The sequence below is a fragment of the Coregonus lavaretus genome (genome assembly GCF_964263955.1).
Source record: "Coregonus lavaretus genome assembly, chromosome: 1".
Lineage (NCBI taxonomy): Eukaryota > Metazoa > Chordata > Actinopteri > Salmoniformes > Salmonidae > Coregonus > Coregonus lavaretus.
Genome location: NC_139988.1, coordinates 27,406,966 through 27,434,885, shown reverse-complemented (window position 1 = coordinate 27,434,885; position 27,920 = coordinate 27,406,966). Strand labels below are relative to the sequence as shown.

The following is a 27,920-nucleotide window of genomic DNA, read 5'->3' as shown; positions in this document are numbered from 1 at the left end:
GGTGCAATCTTTCACACTCATTCTCCATTCATTCTCCATTGGTCAAATCGATGTTTTCCACTAGATGGCACAGCCACAAAGTCAAAATTGGCTATATCGGAAAAATGATTGAAAAAAAATAGATTTTTAATTTAAGGTTAGGGTTAGGCAATTGTTAGCAGTGTGGTTAGGGTTAATGTTAGGGTTAGGTTTAAAATCAAACGTTATTAAGAAGAGAAATTGTAGAAATGGGCGGGGTTTATGCATTTGTGGCTGTGGTAAGTAGTGACGACCCCAAATCCATCCAAGTTGAAGGTGAAAGTATTTTCCTATCTCGTCCTGTAGCCCTTTACGCAGCGGTTTGTGCCCGGTTGGTTTACCGTTTTAGCTAACACCCCTCCTCGGTAATATTCATCATTATGTCGTTATTCGGTGAGGTTCCCCAAGCCACCCCAGTGGCTGTATTCAAGCTGTCGAATGATTTTAAAGAGGACCCGAACCCCAAGAAGGTGAACCTCGGAGTTGGAGGTAAGAGATGACGATGATGCGTCAGTCGTTGGGATGAAATAAACGAGCTAGCTAACATTTGGATCACAGAGTTCCACTGCGATAACAATGCACCTGCTGCCTGTCTGATTTTTCCTGCACCATCGCGAGGTTAATAATCCCATAGTTCCTTTACTAGCGAACCGTTCAACCGTGGCTAACTAGCTAGCTAACGTCAGTAGGTAACTAACTAGTAAACCATAGCTAATCCTTTATAACTAGTACATCATCCGAAATATTGTGTTGCAGGGCCCTGTTTGAAAACTGGGTAACACTTTACTTGACACCCAGTGTCATAAGACGGTTATAACCATGTCATAACAGCTGACATAACTTGTCATAACCTGTCACAATATGGTCATAACACTGTCATTGCATATACATAAAGATACACCTGTTGTGACATATATTGCGTTATTTTATGGCTGGTTATGACACCTACATAAGAGTGTAAAAACCTACATTTATTCTTGTGGTCCTCTGTAGCTCAGTTGGTAGAGCACGGCGCTTGTAACGCCAAGGTAGTGGGTTCGATCCCCGGGACCACCCATACACAAATGTATGCACGCATGACTGTAAGTAGCTTTGGATAAAAGCGTCTGCTAAATGGCATATTATTATTTATTTTTTTCAAACTCGTTTTTTCCCTGCCAGGAAATGTCCTTTAATTTGAAGGTTTGTCTCTTAAATCCTTTGTTTTTGTTGTAATAAATTATTTACAGTCATGTTTTTTCATCATATTTTAAATAACTTGTAGAAAATACACTTTATGACACTGTCAAGAATCATTATGACCATCATAATCATATAAGCCAGATAGGCCTATCACGTACATGCCCTTATATCAGTCATCAGTCAGAAAGAGGATGTCTTGTCCTGCTCCTGAAATCTGCTCCTGCATTCATCCCAGTCATCAGCAACAGAGCATTGGGGTAGGTGCATGTCTGACATCAATGTGTGCGCAATTACAATGATAGTTTCACATGGTCAATATATACGGTACCAGTCAAAAGTTTGGACAAACCTACTCATTCAAGGGTTTTTCTTAATTTTTACTATTTTCTACATTGTAGATTAATAGTGAAGACATCAAAACTATGAAATAACACATATGTAATCATGTAGTAACCAAAAAAGTGTTAAACAAATCAAAATATATGTTATATTTGAGATTCTTCAAATAGCCACCCTTTGCCTTGATGACAGCTTTGCACACTCTTGGCATTCTCTCAACCAGCTTCATGAGGTAGTCACCTAGAATGCATTTCAATTAACAGGTGTGCCTTCTTAAATGTTAATTTGTGGAATTTCTTTCCTTTTTAATGCGTTTGAGCCAATCAGTTGTGTTGTGACAAGGTGGGGGGGGGGGGGGGTATACAGAAGATAGCCCTATTTGGTAAAAGACCAAGTTCATATTATGGCAAGAACAGCTCAAATAAGCAAAGAGAAACGACAGTCCATCATTACTTTAAGACATGAAGGTCAGTCAATACGGAACATTTCAAGAACTTTTAAAGTTTCTTCAAGTGCAGTTGCAAAAACCATCATGCGCTATGATGAAACTGGCTCCACAGGAAAGGAAGACCCAGAGTTACCTCTGCTGCAGAGGATGAGTTCATTAGAGTTACCAGCCTCAGAAATTGCAGCCCAAATAATTGCTTCACAGAGTTCAAGTAACAGACACATCTCAACATCAACTGTTCAGAGGAGACTGCGTGAATCAGGCCTTCATGGTTGAATTGCTGCAAAGAAACCACTACTAAAGGACACCAATAAGAAGAAGAGACCTGCTTGGGCCAAGAAACACGAGCAATGGACATTAGACCGGTGGAAATGTGTCCTTTGGTCTGGAGTCCAAATTTGAGATTTTTGGTTCCAACCGCTGTGTCTTTGTGAAATGCGGTGTGGGTGAACGGATGATCTCCGCATGTGTAGTTCCCACCGTAAAGCGTGGAGGAGGAGGTGTTATGGTGTTGGGGTGCTTTGCTGGTGACACTGTCTGTGATATATTTAGAATTCAAGGCACACTTAACCAGCATGGCTACCACAGCATTCTGCAGCGATATGCCATCCCATCTGGTTTGGGCTTAGTGGGACTATCATTTGTTTTTCAACAGGACAACGACCCAACACACCTCCAGGCTGTGTAAGGGCTATTTTACCAAGAAGGAGAGTGATGGAGTGCTGCATCAGATGACCTGGTCTCCACAATCCCCCGACCTCAACCCAATTGGGATGGTTTGGGATGAGTCGGACCGCAGAGTGAAGGAAAAGCAGCCAACAAGTGCTCAGTATATGTGGGAACTCCTTCAAGACTGTTGGACAAGCATTCCAGGTGAAGCTGGTTGAGAGAATTCCAAGCGTGTGCAAAGCTGTCATCAAGGCAAAGGGTGGCTATTTGAAGGATCTCAAATGTAAAATATATTTTGTTTTGTTTAACACTTTTTTGTATACTACATGATTCCATATGTGTTATTTCATAGTTTTGATGTCTTCACTATTATTCTACAATGTAAAAAATAGTAAAAATCAAGAAAAACCCTTGAATGTGTAGGTGCATCCAAACTTTTGACTACCAACATACTGTTGACACCTAGGCTATGGTGTAGTAGAATGTTTTGTCTTGTGTGGTAGGTTTTGTGGGTTTTGAAACTCCTATTAAGGTTTCATAACCAGCCATAAAATTATGCAATAAATGTCACAACAGGTCTAAATATATGTGTCATGACAGTGTTAATACCATATTATAACAGGTTATGACAAGTTATGTCATCTTTTATGACATATTATGACATGTTTGACCATGTCATAACGTGTTATGATGCTGGGTGTCAAGTTTAAAGTGTCACCTAAAACAGTGACATAATGCATTCTCCCTCATTGACGTGACAGGCTGGATCTGTTCTATGCGGTGAAACAACCAATCAATCATGTTATCCAGATCAATGATTAGGCTAGCATGATGTCCTTTGCTTGCTGTGCTGATTGTTTAGAATCCGTAGATAGCCTAGCAAGGCCTATATAACCTGTTGTTGGCAGTCATCCAAAGAAGTGGCTCAGTCACTGCAGTAAGGAGGACTGGAACAGACTGGAACATGCCGGTAGTTGTAGCTGGAGATCAATGAGTCATAAGTTAAGATAAATTGACCGTGGTCATAGAGCAATTCACTCCCATTCACTCTCTCTACGATCCTCCTATGAGAGACTGTAGACAGAATACACCCCAGCCCCTCCGCTTTCATATTGTCACCCAAATGTCCATTTAGTCAATAAAAGGCTACACATCAAAGCTACCCAGTGCAGTGCACTCACACACTACCATTCTTCTGACTGGATCTTTGTATGGAGTGTTATTATTATTATTTGACACTGCAGCGCAATGGCTGAAATCTGTGTGTGTGGTCTGTGACTGCTTGCTTGGCCACTCAGGACTGCAGGATTTGCAGAGAACTGGCCAAAGCTCTGTTGTTGTCACATGGTGTTAAACCCTGGATTAACAACTCATAAGAGATGGAGAAACGGCGGTGGATTAGGGCCCTATTGGGACACTGTACAGTGCTTTCAGAAAGTATTCACAGTCCTTGACGTTTTCCACATTTAGTTGTGTTACAGCCTGAATTTAAAATGGATACACATTTTTTTTTACTCACTGGCCTACACACCATACCCCATAATGTCAAAGTAGAATTAGGTTTTTAGAAATTAATAAAAAATGAAAAGCTGAAATGTCTTGAGTCAATAAGTATTCAACCCCTTTGTTATGGCAAGCCTAAATAAGTTCAGGAGTAAAAAGTTGCTTAACAACTCACATAATAAGATGGATGGACTCTCAGGTCGCTCAGTCGAGCAGTGAATTTCAAGCACAGATTCAACCACAAAGAACAGGGAGGTCTTCCAATGCCTCACAAAGAAGGGCACCTATTGGTAGATGGATAATAAAAAAACAGACATTGAATATCCCTTTGAGCATGGTGAAGTTATTAATTACACTTTGGATGGTGGATCAATACACCCAGTCACTACAAAGATACAGGCGTTCATCCTAACTCAATTGCCAGAGGGAAAGGAAACCGCTTCGGGATTTCACAATGAGGCCAATGTTGACTTTAAAACAGTTACAGAGTTTAATGGCTGTGATAGGAGAAAACTGAGGATGGATCAACAACATTTTAGTTACTCCATAATACTAAGCTAATTGACAGAGTGAAAAGAAGGAAGCCTGTACAGAATACAAATATTCCAAAACATGCATCCTGTTTGCAACAATGCACTAAAGTAATACTACAAAAAATGTGGCAAAGCAATTCATATTTTGTACTGAATACAAAGTGTTTAGTGGTTTCGATTCCCGCTGGGGCCACCCATACGTAAAATGTATGCACGCATGAGTGTAAGACACTTTGGCTAAAAGTGGCATATATTATTATTATTATTATTATTATTATTATTATTATTATTATTATGATGTTTGGGGCAAATCCAATACAACACATTACTGAGTACCGCTCTCCATATTTTCAAGCATAGTGGTGGCTGCATCATGTTATAGGTATGCTTGTAATCATTAAGGACTGGGGAGTTTTTCAGTATAGAAAATAAAGGAAATGGAGCTAAACATAGGCAAAATCCTATAGGAAAACTGGTTCAGTCTGCTTTCCACCAGGCACTGGGAGATGAATTCAGCTTTCAGCAGGACAATAACCTATAACACAAGGCCAAATCTACACTGGAGTTGCTTACCAAGAAGACAGTGAATGTTCCTGAGTGGTCGAGTAATAGTTTTGACTTAAATCTGCTTGAAAATCTATGGCAAGACCTAAAAATAGTTGTCCATCAATGATCAACAACCAATTTGAAGAATTTGAAGAATTTTGAAAAGAATAATGGGCAAATGTTGCACAATCCAGGTGTGGAAAGCTCTTAGAGACTTACCCAGAAAGACTCACAGCTACAATCGCTGCCAAAGGTGATTCCAACATGTATTGACTCAGGGGGTTGAATACTTATCTAATCAAAGATATATTAGTGTTTTATTTTTCAAATTTTTAAAAAAGATGTTAGAATTATTATTCCACGGGGGGCGCTGTTGGAAGCCAAGGATGTAGCACGCATCTCCCTATCGCACCTGAGTTAGTGACCAAATTTATGTATTTAACTTTGCAAAACTGCATACATTTCTGTTTGCCCAGGCGTCTGAAGAGACCCATAAACAACTCAGTTCAAGTTTAATAAATTTAAATTCGTAATGACATCAACCCGACCAAAAACAGAGTCTGCAAGAGCAGGCCGCAACAAGCCTGCAACTTCTCCCGACTCACCCCCGCCACCGAACGCTACCAATGCCGGCCCCACGGAAACACTGACTGTGGAGATGCTACAATCCGTGATAGGCACCCTCAAAGCCGACATTTTCGGAAAAATTGACTGTCTCTCTACCAACCTCAGGTCAGAGATATCAACGATCAAAGACGAGCTTAAAAAATCTATCGAGAGTATACAGAATAAGCTCGACGCACATGGGGTGACTTTATCGGATTTGGAGCGAGGGGCTACAGACCACAGCACTCGCATTAGCGAGCTAGAGGCTAACGTCGGCTCATTGACAACTAGGGTGGCATTCCTCGATAATAGATGCGAAGATATGGAAAGTAGAATGCGGAGGAACAACATTCGTCTACTGGGAATACCGGAGGGAGTGGAGGGCCCAAGACCCACGGAGTACATGGCCCAGCTACTTCAGGAGCTGCTCGGGCTAGAGGAGAAGCCACTGCTAGACCGGGCTCACCGCACTCTGCGTAGCCGACCCAGGGATGGAGAACCCCCACGACCATTTGTCATCAGGGTGCATTTCTTTCACGTCCGCAACGACATACTGAGAAGAGCGGGAGAAGCATCCCCTCTTCTACATAAGGGTAAAAGAGTCTGGATATTTGCGGACTACACAACAGCTGTGGCTAAGAGGCGGGCTAGCTTTGGAGCTGTGAAACGCCAACTACACACCTGCCCGGGCGTGAAGTTCGGCCTCATCTACCCTGCGGTTTTGAGACTGACTTTACCGGACGGCTCCATGCACAGATTCGAGGACCCGGCTATAGCGGCAGATTTCATCAACAAGAACGTGAAAGCGGCTGTTGTACCGCATGGTCTGTAACAAATGGTTGGCTAGCTGGTCTTCCTAGCAGGCTAGTTAGCAGGCCGAATGGGTGACTAACGAAGCCATCTCTGCTGGGTTCATCGACATATGAATGTCATTCTCTTCTTTATCTCTTTATTTCCAGCCCAGGTTTGCCGCCTCTAATGCCAATATCTGGGGGTCTGCATGGCTGTTTCAGTCTGATCATTTACCATCTGCGTCGAGGTTAAACCTCTCTTAATCGAGGATAGTTTTCCTTAGACTCTATTGGGGACCATTCTATTCATGTTTGGCTTACTCTAGTTAAATGGTCACTAATCTTAGGTAGCACAGAGTAAGAGTTATCATGCTTAGCTCTAAACTTTCTTCGTATTTAGGGTTTTGCTTGCATCTCATTTGGGGAGATGCTTCGGCAAGGGCGGGTGTGAGGGAAGGGTTTGTTCACTCTCTATTTGTATATAGTTTGTATATGTTTTTTGTGCCTCTTCGTTTGTCTTTGTTTTTTACATTTGCGCGTTTAGGTTCAACTAAGATCTTCAGTTTACATTGTACCTTGTCCTTTACACATCCTCTCTCTCTCTTAAGATATGACTCAGCCTAGTGTAGCCCATACTGCTGGAGGGAATGGCTTTAATTTTCTTACTTGGAACTGCAGGGGCATAAATAACCCAGTTAAACGTAGTAAGGTGCTACACCATCTTCATCATTTGAAAGCTCACATCATCTTTCTCCAAGAAACTCATCTGAAGGTATCACAACACTCAAGTCTTAGGTGCAGATGGGTGGGTCAGGTGTTCCATTCCTCATTTCAGAGTAAGGCGAGAGGGGTGGCTATTTTACTTCACAGATCGGTACCTTTTACATGTTCTAAGGTGATCGCAGATCCCCATGGTAGATATATAATTGTCAGTGGTAGGCTGCTCAATACAAAGGTTCTTCTTGTTAATATCTATGCTCCTAATTGGGACAATGGTGATTTTTTCAAATCGGTTTTCTCTACACTCCCAGATATGTCCACCCATATGTTGATTTTAGGAGGTGACTTTAACTGTTGGTTAGACCCACAATTGGATCGATCCTCCACTAAACCTACCACCCTATCAACCTCAGCTAGAGTTGTTCGAACCTTTATGTCTGAATTCGCAGTCTCAGATCCTTGGAGAATGGTTAATCCAGCTGGGAAAGCATACTCTTTTTTCTCATCGGTTCACCACACTTTTACGCGCATAGACTACTTCCTTGTTGATGACCGGCTCCTCCACTCCATAACTTCATGTTCATATAACCCAATTGTTGTATCTGACCACGCCCCTGTTACTATGGAAGTAGCTTTTCAAAATGTTGACAATCAGCGACCGCCTTGGCGACTAAAAACTCAACTGCTCAGTAATGAACACTTTGTCAATTTTGTTTTGAGTCAAATCGACTTTTTCATGATTACAAATAGAACCCCAAACATCTCTGCGTCTACTCTCTGGGAAACTTTGAAAGCTTATATCAGAGGTGAAATTATCTCCTACACCGCACATGAGAACAAATTGAAAAGGAATAGGTTATCTATGCTAACACGCTGTATTGCCCAATTAGATGACATTTATGCCGTTTCACCATCCCCGGATATTTATAAGGAACGTTTAACTCTGCAAGCAGAATTTGACACACTATTAACAGACCAGGTTACTGAAATGCTTGTCAAGTCTAGGAGCACTTACTATGAACAAGGAGAGAAAGCCAGTAAATTATTAGCTCACAAGTTACGTCAACAATCATCATCATCTCAGATTACAAAAATTCGTACATCATCTGGGATATCATTAGATCCTGGGGGGATCAATGAGGAGTTCAAGAGATTTTACCAGTCTCTATATACCTCTGAAAGTAAAGCGGATACACTGGAATTGGATAATTTCTTCCACTCACTATCTGTGCCTTCGGTCGGCCGGGATTTGGTAAAAAAATTAGAGCAGCCGATCACTGTTGAAGAACTGTCTAACGCTGTCAAATCCCTTCAATCTGGGAGAAGCCCAGGGCCTGATGGCTACCCGACAGAGTTTTATAAAAAGTTTATCACCAAAATAGCCCCTATTCTAATTGAAATGTACAATGATGCATTTGTAAATGGTGCTCTCCCACATACTCTCACTCAAGCAACCATTTGTGTTATTCTTAAAAAAAACAAAGACCCTCTTGACTGTGCATCATACCGTCCAATTAGCCTGCTAAATGTGGACTATAAAATTCTAGCCAAAATTCTGGCAACGCGGCTAGAAACAGTCCTCCCATCAATTATCTCTCCGGATCAAACAGGATTTATAAAAAATAGACACTCATTCTTCAATCTCCGAAGATTATTTAATATTATATACAATCCTTCTGTCGACAATACCTCTGAAGCCATTATATCCCTGGACGCGGAGAAAGCGTTTGATCGGGTGGAATGGAAATACCTTTTTTACACTCTAAATAAATTTGGCTTTGGCTCCAAATTCATGACCTGGATAAAACTTCTGTACTCATCCCCCCAAGCCTCTGTCAGGACTAATAACACTCAATCAGATCGCTTCCCTTTGCAAAGATCGACACGTCAGGGTTGCCCTTTAAGTCCCTTACTGTTTGCCCTCGCCATAGAGCCACTTGCAATAGCACTTCGCTCCAACCCCCTCATCAAATGCATAGTCAGATACGGGCACGAACACAAACTGTCTTTATATGCAGATGATTTATTAATATACACATCCAATCTTTCTGTCTCTGTCCCTGCTGCCCTTGCCACTTTCGCATCCTTCGGTCACATATCAGGGTATAAACTAAATCTCAGTAAAAGTGAATTGATGCCACTTAACATGGCTGCAAAAAAATCCACTTTACATAACTTGCCATTTAAAATAGCACACAGTAGTTTTATTTATCTCGGGGTACATGTCACAATTAGGTTTGAAAACCTTTTTCAAGCCAACTTTGCTCCTCTCTTAACCCGTACTAAGGACGATTTGGAACGGTGGTCTTTGCTACACCTCTCCTTAGTTGCTAGAATTAACTCTATTAAAATGAATACTCTCCCTAAATTCTTATACCTCTATCAGTGCCTTCCAATATTTCTACCCAATACATTTTTCAAAAAGATCGACGGCCTAATTCTACCCTTTATATGGGACAAAAAGCCTCCTAGGATGCGAAAACAGCTCTTGCAGAGGCCCAAACCAGACGGCGGTCTAGCTCTACCAGATTTCAGATTCTATTATTGGGCCGCTAACCTTAGGATCATTCAGTACTGGTTGCAGAGCAGAGTAATATTCCCACCCCCAACTTGGCTGGAGATGGAGGCTGCCTCGTCTACACCGGCATCACTGTCTTCCCTCGCTCACTCCTCTATTACAGGCCCTTACTCCTCCTTCACCAATAATACATGTGTCAAAACAACATTGAAGATCTGGAATCAATTTAGGCGCCACTTTGGGTTTCAAACAACCTCTTCCTTGGCTCCGGTAGCCTCAAACCCAGCTTTTCCCCCATCTATGATTGATGGTGCTTTCTCAACATGGTCTAATCTCAGTATTAAAAGATTCAGAGATCTGTATACTAACAATACATTTAGTACGTTTCAACAACTATCAGCTAAATTTGGTCTCCCCAGACATCATTTTTTTAGGTTCTTACAAGTCCGGAGTTACATCCGCAGCATAGATCCAGGATTCCCCAACCTTTCTAGTGGAACACAGTTCGACACATTTCTCACCCCACTTCCTAATCAGAAAGGCACATTGTCAATAATCTATAGTCAAATTTGCTCACTACAAGCCATCTCATTAAACAATATCAAATCCTCTTGGGAGGAGGAACTGGGTGAGGAAATATCTGATGAACTATGGGAAGGGGCACTCAAAAGGGTACATAGCTCTTCTATTTGCGCTCGACACGGCCTCATCCAATGCAAACTCATTCATAGGGCCCACTGGACCAAAGCAAGACTATCAAAAATTTACAAGGATGTGAACCCTAATTGTGTTCGATGTAACCAGTCCCCTGCTAATCATGTGCACATGTTTTGGTGCTGCCCATCTCTTGTTGGTTTCTGGAAAGACATCTTTAACACACTCTCAGAATTAAGCGGCACACAGATCGAGCCAGACCCTCTCATTGCATTATTTGGAGTTTCCTTACCCACAATACAATTGACCAAAATGAATAAGGATGTAATTGCCTTTGTCACGTTGTTAGCGAGACGATTAATTTTACTTAGATGGAAATCCTCTGCAGCCCCTTCTCATGCTCTTTGGATTAAATCTATTTTGAATTGCATAAAGTTGGAGAAAATAAAACAGACACTCAATGGGTCTGTAGACAAATTTTATGCAAAGTGGGCTCCCTTCTTTTCTTATGTTAAAAGAATACATTTCCCTGCAGTTCCAGAGTGATGTATATTTATATATTGGTGATGTAAGAAGCCTGGTATGTGCATATACGACATCTCGGATGTTAAGGACGGTAATAACTGTGCTAGCTGACCTATAACAACTGGATCAAAACAGATATTCTTCCTTTTTTTTTTTTTTTTTTTTTTTTTTTTAAATCTTATTTATGTACTTAATGTCTATTTTTTCTTTCATGTCTGTCTCTCCATGTTTTGCTGTATCGTTGTCTTCAAATTGTTGTTCCATATTCATACCAAATAACTTTCAAGTGCAATTATTTACTAAATGCTGGTACTGAAAATTCAATAAACAAAGTATATAAAAAAAAAAAAAAAAAAAAAGATTTATTATTCCACTTTGACATTACAGACTATTTCGTGTAGATCTTTGACAAAAAAAAAGACAATTAAAACAATTTTAATCCCACTTTGTAACACAAGAAAATGTGGAATATTTTCTGAAGGCACTATAAATGAATGCATCCTCAATGCCTTCCCTGAAGTAATCACTAACACGATTGGATGGGTTCCACTATATAGCTTTGACCAATCCAATCATATCAATGATGATTACATGAAGGAGGAAATTATGGACTTGGTTGGCTCAGTGCCTAAACTAGCTCTTGAGAACCCAAGGCGGGTATACCCAGCTTCCCCTCAGGCGGCAGACCGCTTCGTGAATAGATGGTATAATGTTTAAGATGAACGTCTATTGAATGGGCTAGGCCTAAACCTGCTGTATCGTGACGCTGTGTTTGCTCTTTCCCCCTCCCCCTGCTCGCTCTCTGCAGTGCAGGTCAGGACTGCTTGAGTTTCCCTGATTAGCACAGGTCAGGCCTACGGACTATTAATCCCTTCCTGTAGTAGGCTAACAGTAGGCTGGTACTGGGGTCATCTGGCTGAAAACAGCCTACATAGCCTAGCTACACCTTGTGTTAGCATGCTCATAGAGCAGATAGACCCATGTCCCTTCTCTTGAACTTCAGTCACAAATTATACAGTTAGACTCGTGCTCTTTAAAAAGTGACTGTGGATGTGGAAGTATGTTTTCAGACAGTTTACAGACTATAACAGTTGAGTAGGTAAGAGTCTGTAGACAGGAGTGCCCTCTCCTCTTCAGCTCAACAACACTGTTTACTCTGAGTTAGTAACTTACTAGTTTGGCTGTCTTATCAATGATGTCTGACTGGAATTTAGGACAGCAGAGAAAAGTGCACAGCTGCAGTCTTTGACATTCATCAGGTTGTAGCCTGATCCGTTAAAACTATGAAAACAGACCTTTGCAAAGTTGCCCTCCACCCACATAAGAAAAATACTAACGTTTACTATAGAATACTACAGTACTTACTATATAATTCTGTAGTAAACTGTAGGTATACCATGTATATTTCTATTGGTACAAGCACTGTTCATGAAACAAACTGTTCACACTCCTCTGGTTGGCAGAGAGACCATTTTGCAGGTTTAAAGCATATTTCCTGCAATTCCATACATTTTGCCATGGGATGGAGACTTTTTTTTGCCATTTTAACCCAATGAGTCGCGCCGTCGTGATTTAGGACTTCTAACCCCTTTTAAACATTGTGTGTTTGTCTATTTCTTTTGCATCCGTTGGTACCAACCATTAATCTGTGTGGTTAACGGGGGCTGAGCTAGAGTGGTGTTTGTGAGAAAAGGGTGGATCCGATGGGGCCCAGGGATGGGTCTTTTTTAGAAAAACATCTGTAGAAAAGCTGAGACTCTCACGCACGTGTAACATGTTTTGCTCTATGACACTCACAAGGTACACAAGAGTCGTTAGGTAAGGGGTTCTTCTATATAGCAGATCATAGGATATCCCAGGACATAGTGTCTATAATACTGTAATAAGCTCACAGTTGCTGTCACAAACTCCAAACTCCACACAATTGTCACAGACTAGTTGGACATTCATTTCCTACTGAGCAAACAATTTCTGTACTTACTGCATTCATATAAATTAATTTTTATCAGGTTTTTGCTTTGCCGGACCTTATTTAGTTGTTGTTGACATTTGTCAATAAAAGTCATGAATGTAACTGTTTATGTCAAATTGTTTTGTGTTCTACTTGTAGCCCTGGTTGTCCTGAAAAGAAAATGGTAAAACACTTAATTGTGAGGCTAAATATAATGACTGGACATGCAGATAAATGAAAGTTTGTCATGGGGTGCAGAGAAAATGTTGCCGTTTTGAAGCTAATTTCTTATGTGTGTTCATGTGATATTTGAGTGACTAAAAAACGTTAGCTGACATGGGCTAGTTGTTCTGGACATTTCTGACAAATTATAAATAGCTCTCTAAGGTCTGCAATGACTGACATGACAAGAGGAAAACTGCTGATGGACTACCCAATGAAATTGCACCTTGTGCGTTCTACTATTACAACTTTCAGTAGTAAGTTGAAAGCCGGACTGTTCCGACCCTTTGGGTTTGGGAACCACAACTGTAGAATACTATACAGTGCATTCGGAAAGTATTCAGACCCCTTGACTTTTTCCACATTTTGTTACGTTACAGCCTTATTCTAAAATTGATGAAATAAACCATTTTCCTCATCAATCTATACACAATACCCCATAATGACAAAGCGAAAACAGGTTTTTCGATTTTCTTGCAAATTTATAAAAAAACTAAAACAGATATACCTTATTTACATAAGTATTTCTCCAGTAGGTTTCCTCAAGGAGAAAGCCTCCACTTTGATGTCAACGATAATAAAACAAAAATACTATAGTAAATACTACAGTAATGTCTACAAAAACTACAGTATACTACAGTCCGTTAAAACACTACAGTAAATACTACAGTATACTACAGTCCGCAAAAACACCACAGTACTAAATACTACAGTATAATACAATCCGTAAAAACACTACATTAAATACTTTAGTATATACTACTGTTTTTTTACTACAGTATTTATACTCTAGTAAACTGTAAATAATACAGTAAAGTCTGCAAAAACACTACAGTGAATACTATAATATTTATACCATAGTATACTATAGTATTTTTTCATGTGGATGAGACCTAAGGTAGGCCTAATTACAAATGAGTCTACTTGGATCGTGCAGAGCAGTAAAGCTTCTAGTGTAGTAGAGCTCAGAGTGTTCGTGACATCTCCATCTGAGTTAGAACTCTCCTCAGGTTGTCAGGGTTCATTGTTCATTGACACCTTCCCCTCTTGAGTGGGTTGCTCACCAAGGCAGTAATGCCAGCTGGAGAGAGAGCCATGGGGCCAGAGTTGGGCTACTGCAACATTTGCACCGTAAAACAAACTAAACTGGTAAAAACATAAGCTAAATCTGGCCCATATATTGGAAACACTGTATCCCCCCTCACCTGCTGTAGCTAGCCTGTATTTTCCCTCCAGCCTACAGGACAGATGAGGGCCAGCCCTGGGTGCTGCCCGTGGTTAAGAAGGTGGAGAAGATCATCGTAGAGGACAACAGTCTGAACCATGAGTACCTGCCCATTCTGGGTCTGCCTGAGTTTAGGTCCTCCGCATCCAAGATCGCCCTGGGAGAAGACAGCCCTGCCATCCAGGAGAATAGGGTAGGGTAGTTTATGAAGTGTGTGTGTGTGTTAGGGGGGTTGTGTTGTGTGCATGTGTGCGTGATTATGCAGATATTGAGGTGAATTTAAAGGAATGTGTTTAAATTTGTGCTGGTGCGCTACATTGCTCCTAAGTAGTTATGAAGTCGCTTATTTAGTGTCTATCCCCTACCACCTTCTCTCTCCCTCTGTCTCTCTCTCCCCCTCTCTACTGTCTCTCTCCCTCACCCTCTCCCCCCTATCTCTCTATCACTCTCTCACTCTGTCAGGTGGGAGCGGTGCAGTGTCTGGGGGGTACAGGGGCTCTGAAGATGGGGGCAGAGTTTCTCAGACGCTGGTACAACGGGAATGACAACACGAAAACACCTGTCTACGTCTCAGCGCCTACCTGGGGTACACACATGCACACAGGAACGACAACACTTAAACATCTGTCTACATCTGTGCTTGTACGGCAGATCCAGGGTTGTATGTCCTCAAATAAGATATTGACTTTGAATTTGACAGTCGTTATCTTATCTGGACCTTATACTGCTAAATTGTCCTCTTAATAGTTAATATATAGGTGATTAAGTCCAGCATGTTACTTTTTAACATCTTTGTAACAATGTCAGCTAATGTTACAAAGCAGGCCTCAAAATACACATGAAGCATTCAAAGAAAGACTCCTCTATTAGAGAAAAGTGTTGTGAAACCTCCTCTACTGTTTGTTTTTAGAGAACCACAACGCTGTGTTTGCCAACGCTGGGTTCGAGGACGTCCGTCCCTATAAGTACTGGGACGCAGAGAAGCGAGGACTGGATCTGGACGGTTTCCTAGGTGACCTGGAGGTGAGCCGCTGTGTTCTGAACTGGTAGTGTTGACATGGAGACCAGACCGCCTACCGAACTCTGAGTTTACCTCACAATAGTGAATATTGAACATCTTTACTGGTCATGTCAACGTAGAAAGTAAATTAGCTTTTTACACACTGTTGAAAGAGGATATGTTTAGCTTTCTAACGATACCAACTTGGTGCATCAACTCCCAGTACACAATATGTAATTTGTCTGTCCTGTAGTCTGTCTAACATTGACCTTTGACCCCTGTCCCAGAGTGCACCAAAGCATTCCATCTTCGTTTTGCACGCGTGCGCCCACAACCCAACCGGCACAGACCCTACACACGTAGAATGGATGCAGGTGGCTGAGGTCATGAAGGTAAGACTGTGTGTGTGTGTGTGTGTACACATTTTACTATTCTTGTGAGTACCAGACGTCCTCACAAGAATAGTAAAGTAACTAAAAAGGCTATTTGTAAAAAGGCTATTTTAGGGGTCAAGGTTTAGTGTTAGGGGTTAGGGAAAATAGGATTTTGAATGGGAATCAATTGTTGGTCCCCAAAAAGTCCTTAGAAGTATAGTAAGACAAAGCTGTTTGTGTGTACATGCGCAACTTTTTGTAACATAAAAAAAAAATTTTTTTAAACAAATACTTTCTTGTTTTGTTAATTTCTGAAGGTTTTAATCTTTCTCCTTTTTTTATTTTATTTTCTCTCTCTCCCCTTCTCTCTCTCCAGAGGAGGAAGCTGTTTGTGTTCTTTGACTCTGCGTACCAGGGCTTTGCGTCAGGCTGTCTGGATAAGGATGCCTGGGCCGTGCGCTACTTTGTCACCCAGGGCTTCGAGATGTTCTGTGCCCAGTCCTTCTCCAAGAACTTTGGCCTCTACAGTGAGACACACACTCACACACACACACACCAGTGTTAATTTTGTCAACAATAACTATGACGAAAAATACACGTCAACTACCTAATTTTTCGGACTAAACCTATGACGATAACGAGACGAGATGCCCTGGAAAATAACTATAACTTAGAAATTATGACAAGACGGGAATTCCACGTGAGACTAATGGACATTTAATTTGACATGAAGCTCCTTTTCATCTGTTTTGTCCAATTATAAGCATGCATGGATGCAGAATATTTCATGCAATCCTCTCATTGGCAGAATTGACATATTTCAGTTGCATGGTCTGATTGAGCTGATCTGCCCAGCTCTCCCACACAGCTCCCAGGTAGTCACTTCAGTCACTCGTCAATCTTCTGAACTGATGCGTAGCCAGGACGCTTGACATGTAACTAGAAACAATCATGTTTACTCTCTCTCTTACTTCCATGTAGGCTATTTTTGCTTTGATCACATCAGAAGCTCTGTTTTCCCATGGTGCTGTTATTCATTCATCTGTGTTGCTGCTCTCGCTCCGCGGTCCGCAAATTCGAGTTGCGGTTGCTTTTTTCCTATGGGAAAAACAAATGCTATTTGTTGAATATTAGGTTTACAGTAATACTTCTGGCATTTTTGGAAAGCTCAAATTCTCTCAATTTCAAGGAAACCATTGTTATTTACCCCCCTTGATGGTTATGATGGGGAGAAAATCTGAGCTGTAAATTGTTTAACCTGTAGGCTTTATAGCCTATGTGGTTCATTATGGCTGGCATTGGTTACAATCTGCCACAATATCAATGTTGCCAGTTAAGGTATAGGAGGGGATAGTAGTCCTAGCTGGACAACGCTATCTGAATGGGCACATTATGGAAGTTAGGGGTAGCCTAAATATTCATTATCTAATAGGAACAAAATGCACTGACTATTATGTGACTAAAATGTCTGTGACTAAAACTAGACTAAAATTGTCCCGAGTTTTAGTCGATTGATAATAACTAAAACTAACGGATGAAAGGACTAAAATTTGACTACGACTAAAAAGGTATTAAGACTAAAACTAAATCTAAAATAGCTACCAAAATGAACACACACACACTCACACACACACTGTAAGATTCATTGAAACATATGAAACCAATGTATTCCTACTCCTGACTTTCACACATAACACTCACACACATTTCAAATGTAAGTTATGTACATAATGCAATCTGTAAACTGCAGGGAACCCTAAATAAAGTTTATGTTTGCTGGCAGATGAGCGTGTGGGGAACCTGACTATCGTAGCTCGTGATTCTGACAACCTGAAGAGAGTTCTGTCTCAGATGGAGAAGATTGTAAGGGTAACCTGGTCCAACCCTCCCTCCCAGGGTGCAAGGCTGGTCGCCATCACACTCAACACACCTGAACTCTTTGCTGAATGGTTGGTACACACATAGTACAAAAGTAGTGTATGCACATCCAACAATTTATACATGAGTGGTCGAAACATTGAAATACAGTGCATTCGGAAAGTATTCAGACCCCTTGACTTTTTTCCACATTTTGTTACATTACAGCCTTATTCTAAAATGTATTTTAAAAATAATAATCCTCATCAATCTACGCACAATACCCCATAATGACAAAGCAAAAACTGGTTTTTAGATATTTTTGCTAAAAAATAAACTACTGAAATATCACATTTACAAAAGTATTCAGACCCTTTACTCAGTACTTTGTTGAAGTACCTTTGGCAGCGATTACAGCCTCAAGTCTTCTTGGGTATGACGCTACAAGCTTGGCAAACCTGTATTTGGGGAGTTTCTCCCATTCTTCTCTGCAGATCCTCTCAAGCTCTGTCAGGTTGGATGGCAGATATTGATATTTTCAGGTCTCTCCAGAGATGTTCGATCGGGTTCAAGTCCGGGCTTTGGCTGGGTCACTCAAGGACATTGTTCCGAAGCCACTCCTGCGTTGTCTTGGCTGTGTGCTTAGGGTTGTTGTCCTGTTGGAAGGTGAACCTTCGCCCCAGTCTGAGGTCCTGAGCGCTCTTGAGCAGGTTTTCATCAAGGATCTCTCTGTACTTTGCTCCGTTCATCTTTGCCTCGATCCTGACTAGTCTCCCAGTCACTGCCGCTGAAAAACATCCCACAGCATGATGCTGCCACCCCCATGCTTCACGTAGGAATGGTGCCAGGTTTCCTCCAGACGTGACGCTTGGCATTCAGGCCAAAGAGTTCAATCTTGGTTTCATCAAATCAAATCAAATCAAATGTATTTGTCACATGCACCGAATACACAGGTGTAGACCTTACAGTGAAATGCTTACTTACAAGCCCTTAACCAACAATGCAGTTTTAAGAAAGAATACCCCAAAAAAATCACACAAAAAAGTAACAAATAATTAAAGAGCAGCAGTAAAAATAACAATAGCGAGGCTATATACAGGGGGTACCGGTACCGAGTCAATGTGCGGGGGCACCGGTTAGTCGAGGTAATTGAGGTAATATGTACATGTAGGTAGAGTTATTAAAGTGACTATGCATAGATAATAAACAGAGAGTAGCAGCAGCGTAAAATAGTGGGGGGGTCTTATGGCTTGGGGGTAGAAGCTGTTTAGAAGCCTCTTGGACCTAGACTTGGCGCTCCGGTACCGCTTGCCGTGCGGTAGCAGAGAGAACAGTCTATGACTAGGGTGGCTGGAGTTTTTGACAATTTATAGGGCCTTCCTCTGACACCGCCTGGTATAGAGGTCCTGGATGGCAGGAAGCTTGGCCACGGTGATCAAATCAAATCAAATTTGATTTGTCACATACACGTGTTTAGCAGCTGTTATTGCGGTTGTAGCGAAATGCTTGTGTTTCTAGCTCCTACAGTGCAGTAATATCTAACAATTAATATCTAACAATTTCACAACATATACAGTGGGGGAAAAAATGTATTTAGTCAGCCACCAATTGTGCAAGTTCTCCCACTTAAAAAGATGAGAGAGGCCTGTAATTTTCATCATACGTACACGTCAACTATGACAGACAAATTGAGATTTTTTTTCTCCAGAAAATCACATTGTAGGATTTTTAATGAATTTATTTGCAAATTATGGTGGAAAATAAGTATTTGGCCAGCTACAAACAAGCAAGATTTCTGGCTCTCACAGACCTGTAACTTCTTCTTTAAGAGGCTCCTCTGTCCTCCACTCGTTACCTGTATTAATGGCACCTGTTTGAATTTGTTATCAGTATAAAAGACACCTGTCCACAACCTCAAACAGTCACACTCCAAACTCCGCTATGGCCAAGACCAAAGAGCTGTCAAAGGACACCAGAAACAAAATTGTAGACCTGCACCAGGCTTGGAATCTGCAATAGGTAAGCAGCTTGGTTTGAAGAAATCAACTGTGGGAGCAATTATTAGGAAATGGAAGACATACAAGACCACTGATAATCTCCCTCGATCTGGGGCTCCACGCAAGATCTCACCCCGTGGGGTCAAAATGATCACAAGAACGGTGAGCAAAAATCCCAGAACCACACGGGGGGGCCTAGTGAATGACCTGCAGAGAGCTGGGACCAAAGTAACAAAGCCTACCATCAGTAACACACTACGCCGCCAGGGACTCAAATCCTGCAGTGCCAGATGTGTCCCCCTGCTTAAGCCAGTACATGTCCAGGCCCGTCTGAAGTTTGCTAGAGTGCATTTGGATGATCCAGAAGAGGAATGGGAGAATGTCATATGGTCAGATTAAACCAAAATATAACTTTTTGGTAAAAACTCAACTCGTCGTGTTTGGAGGACAAAGAATGCTGAGTTGCATCCAAAGAACACCATACCTACTGTGAAGCATGGGGGTGGAAACATCATGCTTTGGAGCTGTTTTTCTGCAAAGGGACCAGGACGACTGATCCATGTAAAGGAAAGAATGAATGGGGCCATGTATCGTGATATTTTTAGTGAAAACCTCCTTCCATCAGCAAGGGCATTGAAGATGAAACGTGGCTGGGTCTTTCAGCATGACAATGATCCCAAACACACCGCCCGGGCAACGAAGGAGTGGCTTCGTAAGAAGCATTTCAAGTATTGAGAAACTTTTGTTATTGACCAAATACTTATTTTCCACCATAATTTGCAAATAAATTCATTAAAAATCCTACAATGTGATTTTCTGGATTTTTTCCCCTCATTTTGTCTGTCATAGTTGACGTGTACCTATGATGAAAATTACAGGCCTCTCTCATCTTTTTAAGTGGGAGAACTTGCACAATTGGTGGCTGACTAAATACTTTTTTCCCCCACTGTACACAATACACACAAATCTAAGTAAGGAATGGAATTTAAGAATATATACAGTGAGGGAAAAAAGTATTTGATCCCCTGCTGATTTTGTACGTTTGCCCACTGACAAAGAAATCAGTCTATAATTTTAATGGTATATAATGTAAAAAAATAATACATAAAAAAACAAAATACCACCCCCCGTGGGTAAGAGGGTCTGGTTGGTGTCGGCCATTGTCTTGGCTGAAATGAGGCCTTTGATCCTCACCCAGGGAGAGTCATGACAGAGTCTTAAGGTGCCTTTTGGCTAACTCCAAGCAGGCTGTCATGTGCCTTTTACTGAGGAGTGGCTTTCGTCTGGCTACTCTACCATAAAGGCCTGATTGGTGGAGTGCTGCAGAGATGTTTGTCCTTCTGGAAGATTCTCCCATCTCCACAGAGGAACTCTGGAGGTCTGTCAGAGTCACCATCGGTTTCTTGGTCACCTCCCTGACCAAGGCCCTTCTCCCCCGATTGCTCAGTTTGGCCGGGCGGCCAGCTCTAGGAAAAGTCTTGATGGTTCCAAACTTATTCCATTTAAGAATGATGAAGGCGACTGTGTTCTTGGGGACCTTCAATGCTGCAGACATTGTTTGGTACCCTTCCTCAGATCTGTGCCTCAACATAATCCTGTCCCGGAGCGCTACGGACAATTCCTTCAACCTCATGGCTTTGTTTTTGCTCTGACATGCACTGTCAACTGTGGGACCTTATATAGACAGCTGTGTGCCTTTCCAAATCATGTCCAATCAATTGAATTTACCACAGGTGGACTCCAATCAAGTTGTGGAAACATCTCAAGGATGATCAATGGAAACAGGTCAGATGCACCTGAGCTCAATTTCGAATCTCATAGCAAAGGGTCTGAATACTTATGTAAATAAGGTTTTTTTATTTAATCAATTTTAGATTAAGGCTGTAACGTAACAAAATGTGGGAAAAGTCGAGGGGTCTGAATACTTTCCGAATGCACTGTATATCCTCTCTTCCTCCCTTTTCTCTGTCTATCCCTGTCTCTCTGTCTATCCCTGTCTCTCTGTCTGTCTCTCTGTCTATCCCTGTCTCTCTGTCTGTCTCTCTGTCTATCCCTGTCTCTCTGTCTATCCCTGTCTCTCTGTCTGTCTCTCTGTCTATCCCTGTCTCTCTGTCTATCCCTGTCTATCCCCGTCTCTCTGTCTATCCCTGTCTTTCTCTCTCTCTCTCTCTCTCTGTCTCTGTCTCTGTCTCTGTCTCTGTCTCTGTCTCTGTCTCTGTCTCTGTCTCTGTCTCTCTCTCTCTCTCTCTCTCTCTGTCTCCCTGTTGTAGGAAGGATAATGTGAAGACCATGGCAGACCGTGTGTTGTTGATGAGGGCTTCACTCCAGGCTAAACTGCAGGCTCTGGGAACACCAGGAACATGGGACCACATCACACAGCAGATCGGCATGTTCAGCTTCACTGGCCTCAACCGTGAGCACACACACACACACACACACACACACACACACACACACACACACACACACACACACACACACACACACACACACACACACACACACACACACACACACACACACACACACACAATGAATGCAAACAAATTCATACCTCTCTTTTCCTCTCTAGTCTTAAACACACACACATACACTCCCCACCCAGCTATGTTTAGCTTCACCAGTCCCCTGACGACATCCTCATTAGTGTGTGTGAAGTAATTTAAGTAAATTCCTGGATAAACATTAAACTCCTCTGTGCTGTGCTTTCTTCCTGGGAGCTTCAAAAAGCTGTTAGAACCAGGAAACAGCTTCCCAGCGGAGGGCACTGACGCTAGAGGCTCACTGATGCCTTAACTGGACAGTGGGGGAACCAGTTCTACTCAATACACATTTACACAGCACACTGGCACATAAATATCCTCTCTTCTGTTTTCACTCTTCTTTGTTTTTTCACTCTCTTTCTCTAACTCTCTTTTCACACCGATTAGTATATTGTACGTTCTGAAAATATAATATTTTCTCTAAATGTTATGAGGTCAAGCCTGCTTTCCAGATGCAGCCTGTAAACTGCAGGCCTGTCATTAACTAGTCCCCGACTAAACTATCCCCAGATTAAACTTTCCATTCAAATCTCGAAGGTTCCGTCAGGGGCTAGTTTAGTAGCCCGTAACTTCAGTTGGATGCGTAAGAATTTAAAAAAAATAAAAAATAACTGTAAGTCGCTCTGGATAAGAGCGTCTGCTAAATGACTAAAATGTAAAATGTAAAATGTAAATGTGTCTTGGGAGATGCTGGAGGGGGCCAATCTTAAAAACAGCTTTTATTTTCTTTATTTTCTAATGAAGAAACATTTCTGTAGACTCTATTTCTGTGTGCAGTGCAAACAGTGTTCAACTTGACATATTTTATTGCTCCCAATTAATGCAGCATGTAGCTAGCTAGCAATGTGAAAAATTTGAAAAATGTGGGCAGAGTATGCAAAGACAGTACGAATTTGATGTGGATTACTTCAGCAAAAGACTGGACCTGTTTGCACCCAAAGGTAAGACAAGCGGTATTACGTGATGTTCATACCTTTTAATATTTTCTCTCCCTCTCTCTCTCCAGCTAAACAAGTGCAGTACATGATCAAGGAGAGGAGTATCTACCTGATGGCCAGCGGTCGTATCAACATGTGTGGTCTGACCACTAAGAACATCGACTATGTGGCAGAGTCTATCCACGAGACTGTTGTCAACGTCCAGTAGAAGACTACACTACCCTCCAGCCCCCCACCAGCAGTGTGTGTGTATAATGTATTGGACCAAACATACATAATAAGCCCCATTCCCAACTCCCAGCACACCAGCCTACGCTGGGCCTATAATGTCACTGGCTGTCTATAGATACATTATATGTGAACACTTAAATGAATGCACAAGGCAACGTAACGGTTAAAGAGAAGTGTTAATGATTTGTCTGTGTGTGTATCATCCCTGTTTGTCATCACTGCTGCTTGCAGTAGATTGTGGTTTAATTTAATTTGTATTGTTTTTGTTCAGTAGTCCTGTTTAATGAATAAGCACTGTGTGTCAGGGCATTTTAGCTGCTGTGTGGTTCCACACTAAGGCACTAGCTGGCTGTGTCTTAATAATCGGAAATGGCTTCCTTTCCTAATCTCCTTCATTACAACTGATGTTCCTTCCACCTGTCATGTCCACCCAGATCAGTGATCATGGAGGGATGGACACAAGGAAAGGAGATTTGGAAAATAAGCTATAGTGTTTAAACTATTGAGACACAGCCCCAGTGTATCTGGATGTATTTTTTGTTGTTTTTGTATTAGGACTAGCTCCAGCAGTGCTGGTGATGATGATCTTCCATTGCTTATTAATATGATTAACATTATCTTGTGATTAGTATTGTTTGGGTTGTTGAATTGCGGTGGGATGTGGGCCTGGCATTTAGGAAAAAAATTACCTCCATTTTATTTAAAGCTGCAGTAGTAACGTTTTGGGCGATCCGACCAAATTCATGTAGAATTGTGAGTTATAGATTTGGCATTCTCATTGAAAGCAAGTCTAAGAGCAGTAGATCTGTTCTATGTGCACTATTTCTATGCTTCCCGTTCTTAAGTTTAGTTTTTGCATCTTTTACTTTTGGTTTTGTACACCAGTTTCAAACAGCTGAAAATACAAATATATTTTGTTATGGAAAAGATATCGCAAAGCGGTTTATATGGTAAAATGACTCTCTACTCTATACTTGCTTGTTTTGTCACAAACTGAAATTAGGCAAACTATTAGAATGTTAGCAACCAGGAAATGGCGGAACGATTTCTGCATATTGCACCTTTAATTGTATTTGGGAACTATCAGGTGCATTACAGAAGAACGTTTCAAAGAAAAAAGGAATGCCACCGCAATTCAAGAACGACCCGTTTTTATGCGGATTTCATTCCAACTGTGAAAGGCACATTCCCTGTTCTGTTTGACTTACCCACCTGCATAATTTATAGAAGTTGTTTGGGTCCACTTGAAAGAGAAGCTAAATATTAACTGTGACCAAGTAATCAGTGCTTGACTTGAAAGCATACAAAAAGTACTAGAGTGAAAAACAATCAATTGACCAAATCAGTCATGCACTAAATGTATGTGGGATAGATGGCTATGTAATAAGGATGCTAATATTGAACTTGAACTATGGATGTTCTAGTTACAATCATGTTTATTTTGGCCCAAGAAGTAAAAATAATGTATGATTACCCCAGACTTAAGCTGTGTAGCTCTCTGTTGAAATTGACGCTCAAGGTCCTGGGTTGCGTTCAATAGGGACAAACAGGACTGTTCTCAATCAGAGAGCAACAATCCCTGTTATTTTTCTTTCAACATTTGAAAGAAGGGTCTGCTCAATGTGAATGTCCAATCAGTCTGTTCTGGCGCGGTCGCTCTCTGTAGCACTATTATTGCACTATTATCAATATCTACCATCTCAATGGTATACATGTATTGTTCAAAATTGCACAAATCAAATGCACTTACAGATACTGTGAATACCTATGTATCTCAAGGGGGTATGACTCAAATCCTTGAATAAATGTCTGCACACCACAATATAATGTCAGTTCTTTCATTCTGAGAGCCAGGATAGAAAATATATTTTGTTTGTGCAAGTTGTCTCTTTTGTGTGTGTTTCTCATGACATTGAGGATCAAAGTGCAGAAAGCCAAGAACACTGTCAATACACAAATGGAGTTCAGAATAACAAGTCAGATATTAATCTGTTAGAATCTTTTTATTGAGGAGTTAATCGTTTTTTAAAAACATTGGGAGGTCTGATATCCTGAAAACCCTGATATTCTGAAGATGAAACAATCTTTCCCCTTACATATCCTCCTGTCCCTTATAATCTATATAAAAGCTATCTCTATCTACTATATCTCTGTCACCCTCACCAAATGTCTTCTCTGAGAGCATGAGACAGAGAGCGCTTGGTTTCTTAGTTCTTTGATTTCAACAGCTCAGCTACTGTATTTGTCGGGTCATAAGGGATCCTGTGTGTGTGCATGCGTGTGTGTGTGTGTGTGTGTGTGTCCTTGTGTAAAGCAGTTCAGTGCTGTATGTGTGTGTGTGTGTGTGTGGGGGGGGGGGTGTCCTTGTGTAAAGCAGTTCAGTGCTGTGTGTGTGTGGGGTGTCCTTGTGTAAAGCAGTTCAGTGCTGTATGCGTGTGTGTGAGGGGGGGTGTTCTGTGTAAAGCAGTTCAGTGCTGTGCGTGTTTGTGTGTGTGTGTGTGTGGGGGGGGGGGTGTCCTTGTGTAAAGCAGTTCAGTGCTGTATGCATGTGTGTGTTTGTGTATGTGTGTGTGGGGGGGGTGTCCTTGTGTAAAGCAGTTCAGTGCTGTATGCATGTGTGTGTTTCTGTATGTGTGGGGGGGGTGTCCTTGTGTAAAGCAGTTCAGTGCTGTATGCGTGTGTTTGCGTGCGTCAACGAAGGCAGTGGCTTGACGTCAGACTGCGTCACGTCTCCTCCCACCTTCCGTGCAGTGCTCACTTTCCATTCTGTCTCTCCTTTCCTCCCTCCCCCTCTCTTTCCCTCCCTTTCTTCTTCCCTCCCACTCACCCTCTATGCTCTCAGTAAATCAGTCATCTGTCAGTATTGTGCAATAAAGAGCAACTCACTAAGCCCAGCCTAATAGCAGCTAACCAATAGGGAATAGTGATGGTCCCAGGCAGGTTCTAGGGAATTATTATTGCTACAGATTAATAGGACAAAGCCCATTGTCTGACCACCTATATAATAAAGGGCACTATAAAACTTAATCTCTCTCTGTACATCTTTTCATCTCTAACTATGAACCCCTGTGTACATTGGCATACATTCCTATAAAACAGTATGCATCTTTTCATCTGTGCCTGGCTGACTTTGCAGGGGTGTCTGTCCTTGAGCATGTTACACTATCATGATGCTCTAACTATATTCTGTGCAGCTGTCAGCTAATATTAGACTCAGGTATTTTTTTCTCATGCTTATGTATTGCTTATCAGATTTCTATACACTACAACCCCCCCATCAAACTACATCTCACAGGTTTGCGTCATGCTCCTGTCTGTGTCAAGCTGAGTACCTAGCCCAAGGCGTTATCCTTAAATAGGGACATATTCTACTGGGAAAGCAGTAAGCAGTGCCCTCCATACACCCAGCTCCTGTGTCACTGTAAAAACCCAACACCCCTAACCCCCTGGCTCCTGTAGCCGCAGCCTCTCATCCCAGAAGCTAAGCCCCCAGCCCCCTGTGTTCCTATGCCCTTGTGTGTCCCTGGAGGGGTCTCTTCAAAGAGAATTGTTAACCTGTTGTGTTTGCATCTGTAGTAATGTCATGCATGTGGGAGTAACACTTCACTTCATCATGGGGCTATACACAGATAGGGTGTTACAACTGTTACCTACTGAAATATCACACTTATGGTGACTGCTTTCTGTGGTGGTGATATGGAGATGGCACATTTAGTGTGTCTATCTACATTATGATGATAAAGGAGATGATATGGCAGGCAGGAGTGACAGGAGGTTTTCTAGGTACATGCTGTTTAAACAACCTATTCATTACAGATAAAACCAATGAATCACCATATTATAAATCAAATAATCAAATCTGATCACCAAATCATCATAAATATATAAAATCATCATATTATCAAATCATAATAAAATACCTGTTCAAATCTAGGTAACACGTAACGTGCGTTTTTGGGATTGTGAATATTGCATATCCCTTGTTTAAGGTGGCAGGTTTGTTGGAGCTCCGTTTGTTAGTTACTATATGGCTTTTTCACTAAGTTTATGTGTGTGTGTGTTTGTGTTTTTGCTTGAGACTAGACTGTTGGTGCATTTCTTTTTTTTTTATCATCCAGTGGCCACATGGGATAAAGAAACGACAGTGGTTGTAGACATTGTGCTTGTTCTCATGGCTGGTGTGTGTTGGCTGTTTCTTCCTTTTGTGTTATCAGAACACTGGCAGTGTGGAAGGCATTAATATGGCAGGACTCCTATCAACCACAGTTGACTGACTGATAGAAGTACTCTATTCTATAATAAGAACAGTTCCTTGTGCAGAAAGCACTTGGCAATAAGAAACTGTCTGATGGTAGAATACAGAAAGTGTTGTCTTCTTGGTTGTGCAATAAAAAAGATGTCTCAGATCTAAACCTCTTATTATTCTCTTCATTTAGTTTCTTCTGCCTCCTCTTCAGACTCTTCTAGCACAGTAGAGATGGGTGGATGAAAGGTAACTCAACAGAAACACACAGTAAAGTACATCAATTA

At 41.5% G+C, this 27,920-nt stretch overlaps 1 protein-coding gene across 1 annotated transcript; it reads left to right on the top strand.

The window, feature by feature from the left end:
* The first annotated feature begins 244 nt into the window (after nt 1–244).
* LOC311130212 (aspartate aminotransferase, cytoplasmic-like) lies at nt 245–25,282 on the top strand. The gene is made up of 9 exons (XM_084162911.1): nt 245–507; nt 14,462–14,643; nt 14,913–15,036; nt 15,361–15,473; nt 15,738–15,842; nt 16,201–16,351; nt 17,608–17,773; nt 21,949–22,091; nt 23,228–25,282. The coding sequence occupies exons 1-9, from the start codon at nt 399–401 to the stop codon at nt 23,365–23,367; spliced, it is 1,233 nt and encodes a 410-aa protein (XP_084019037.1). The 5' UTR covers nt 245–398; the 3' UTR covers nt 23,368–25,282.
* Nucleotides 25,283–27,920: the final 2,638 nt, after the last annotated feature.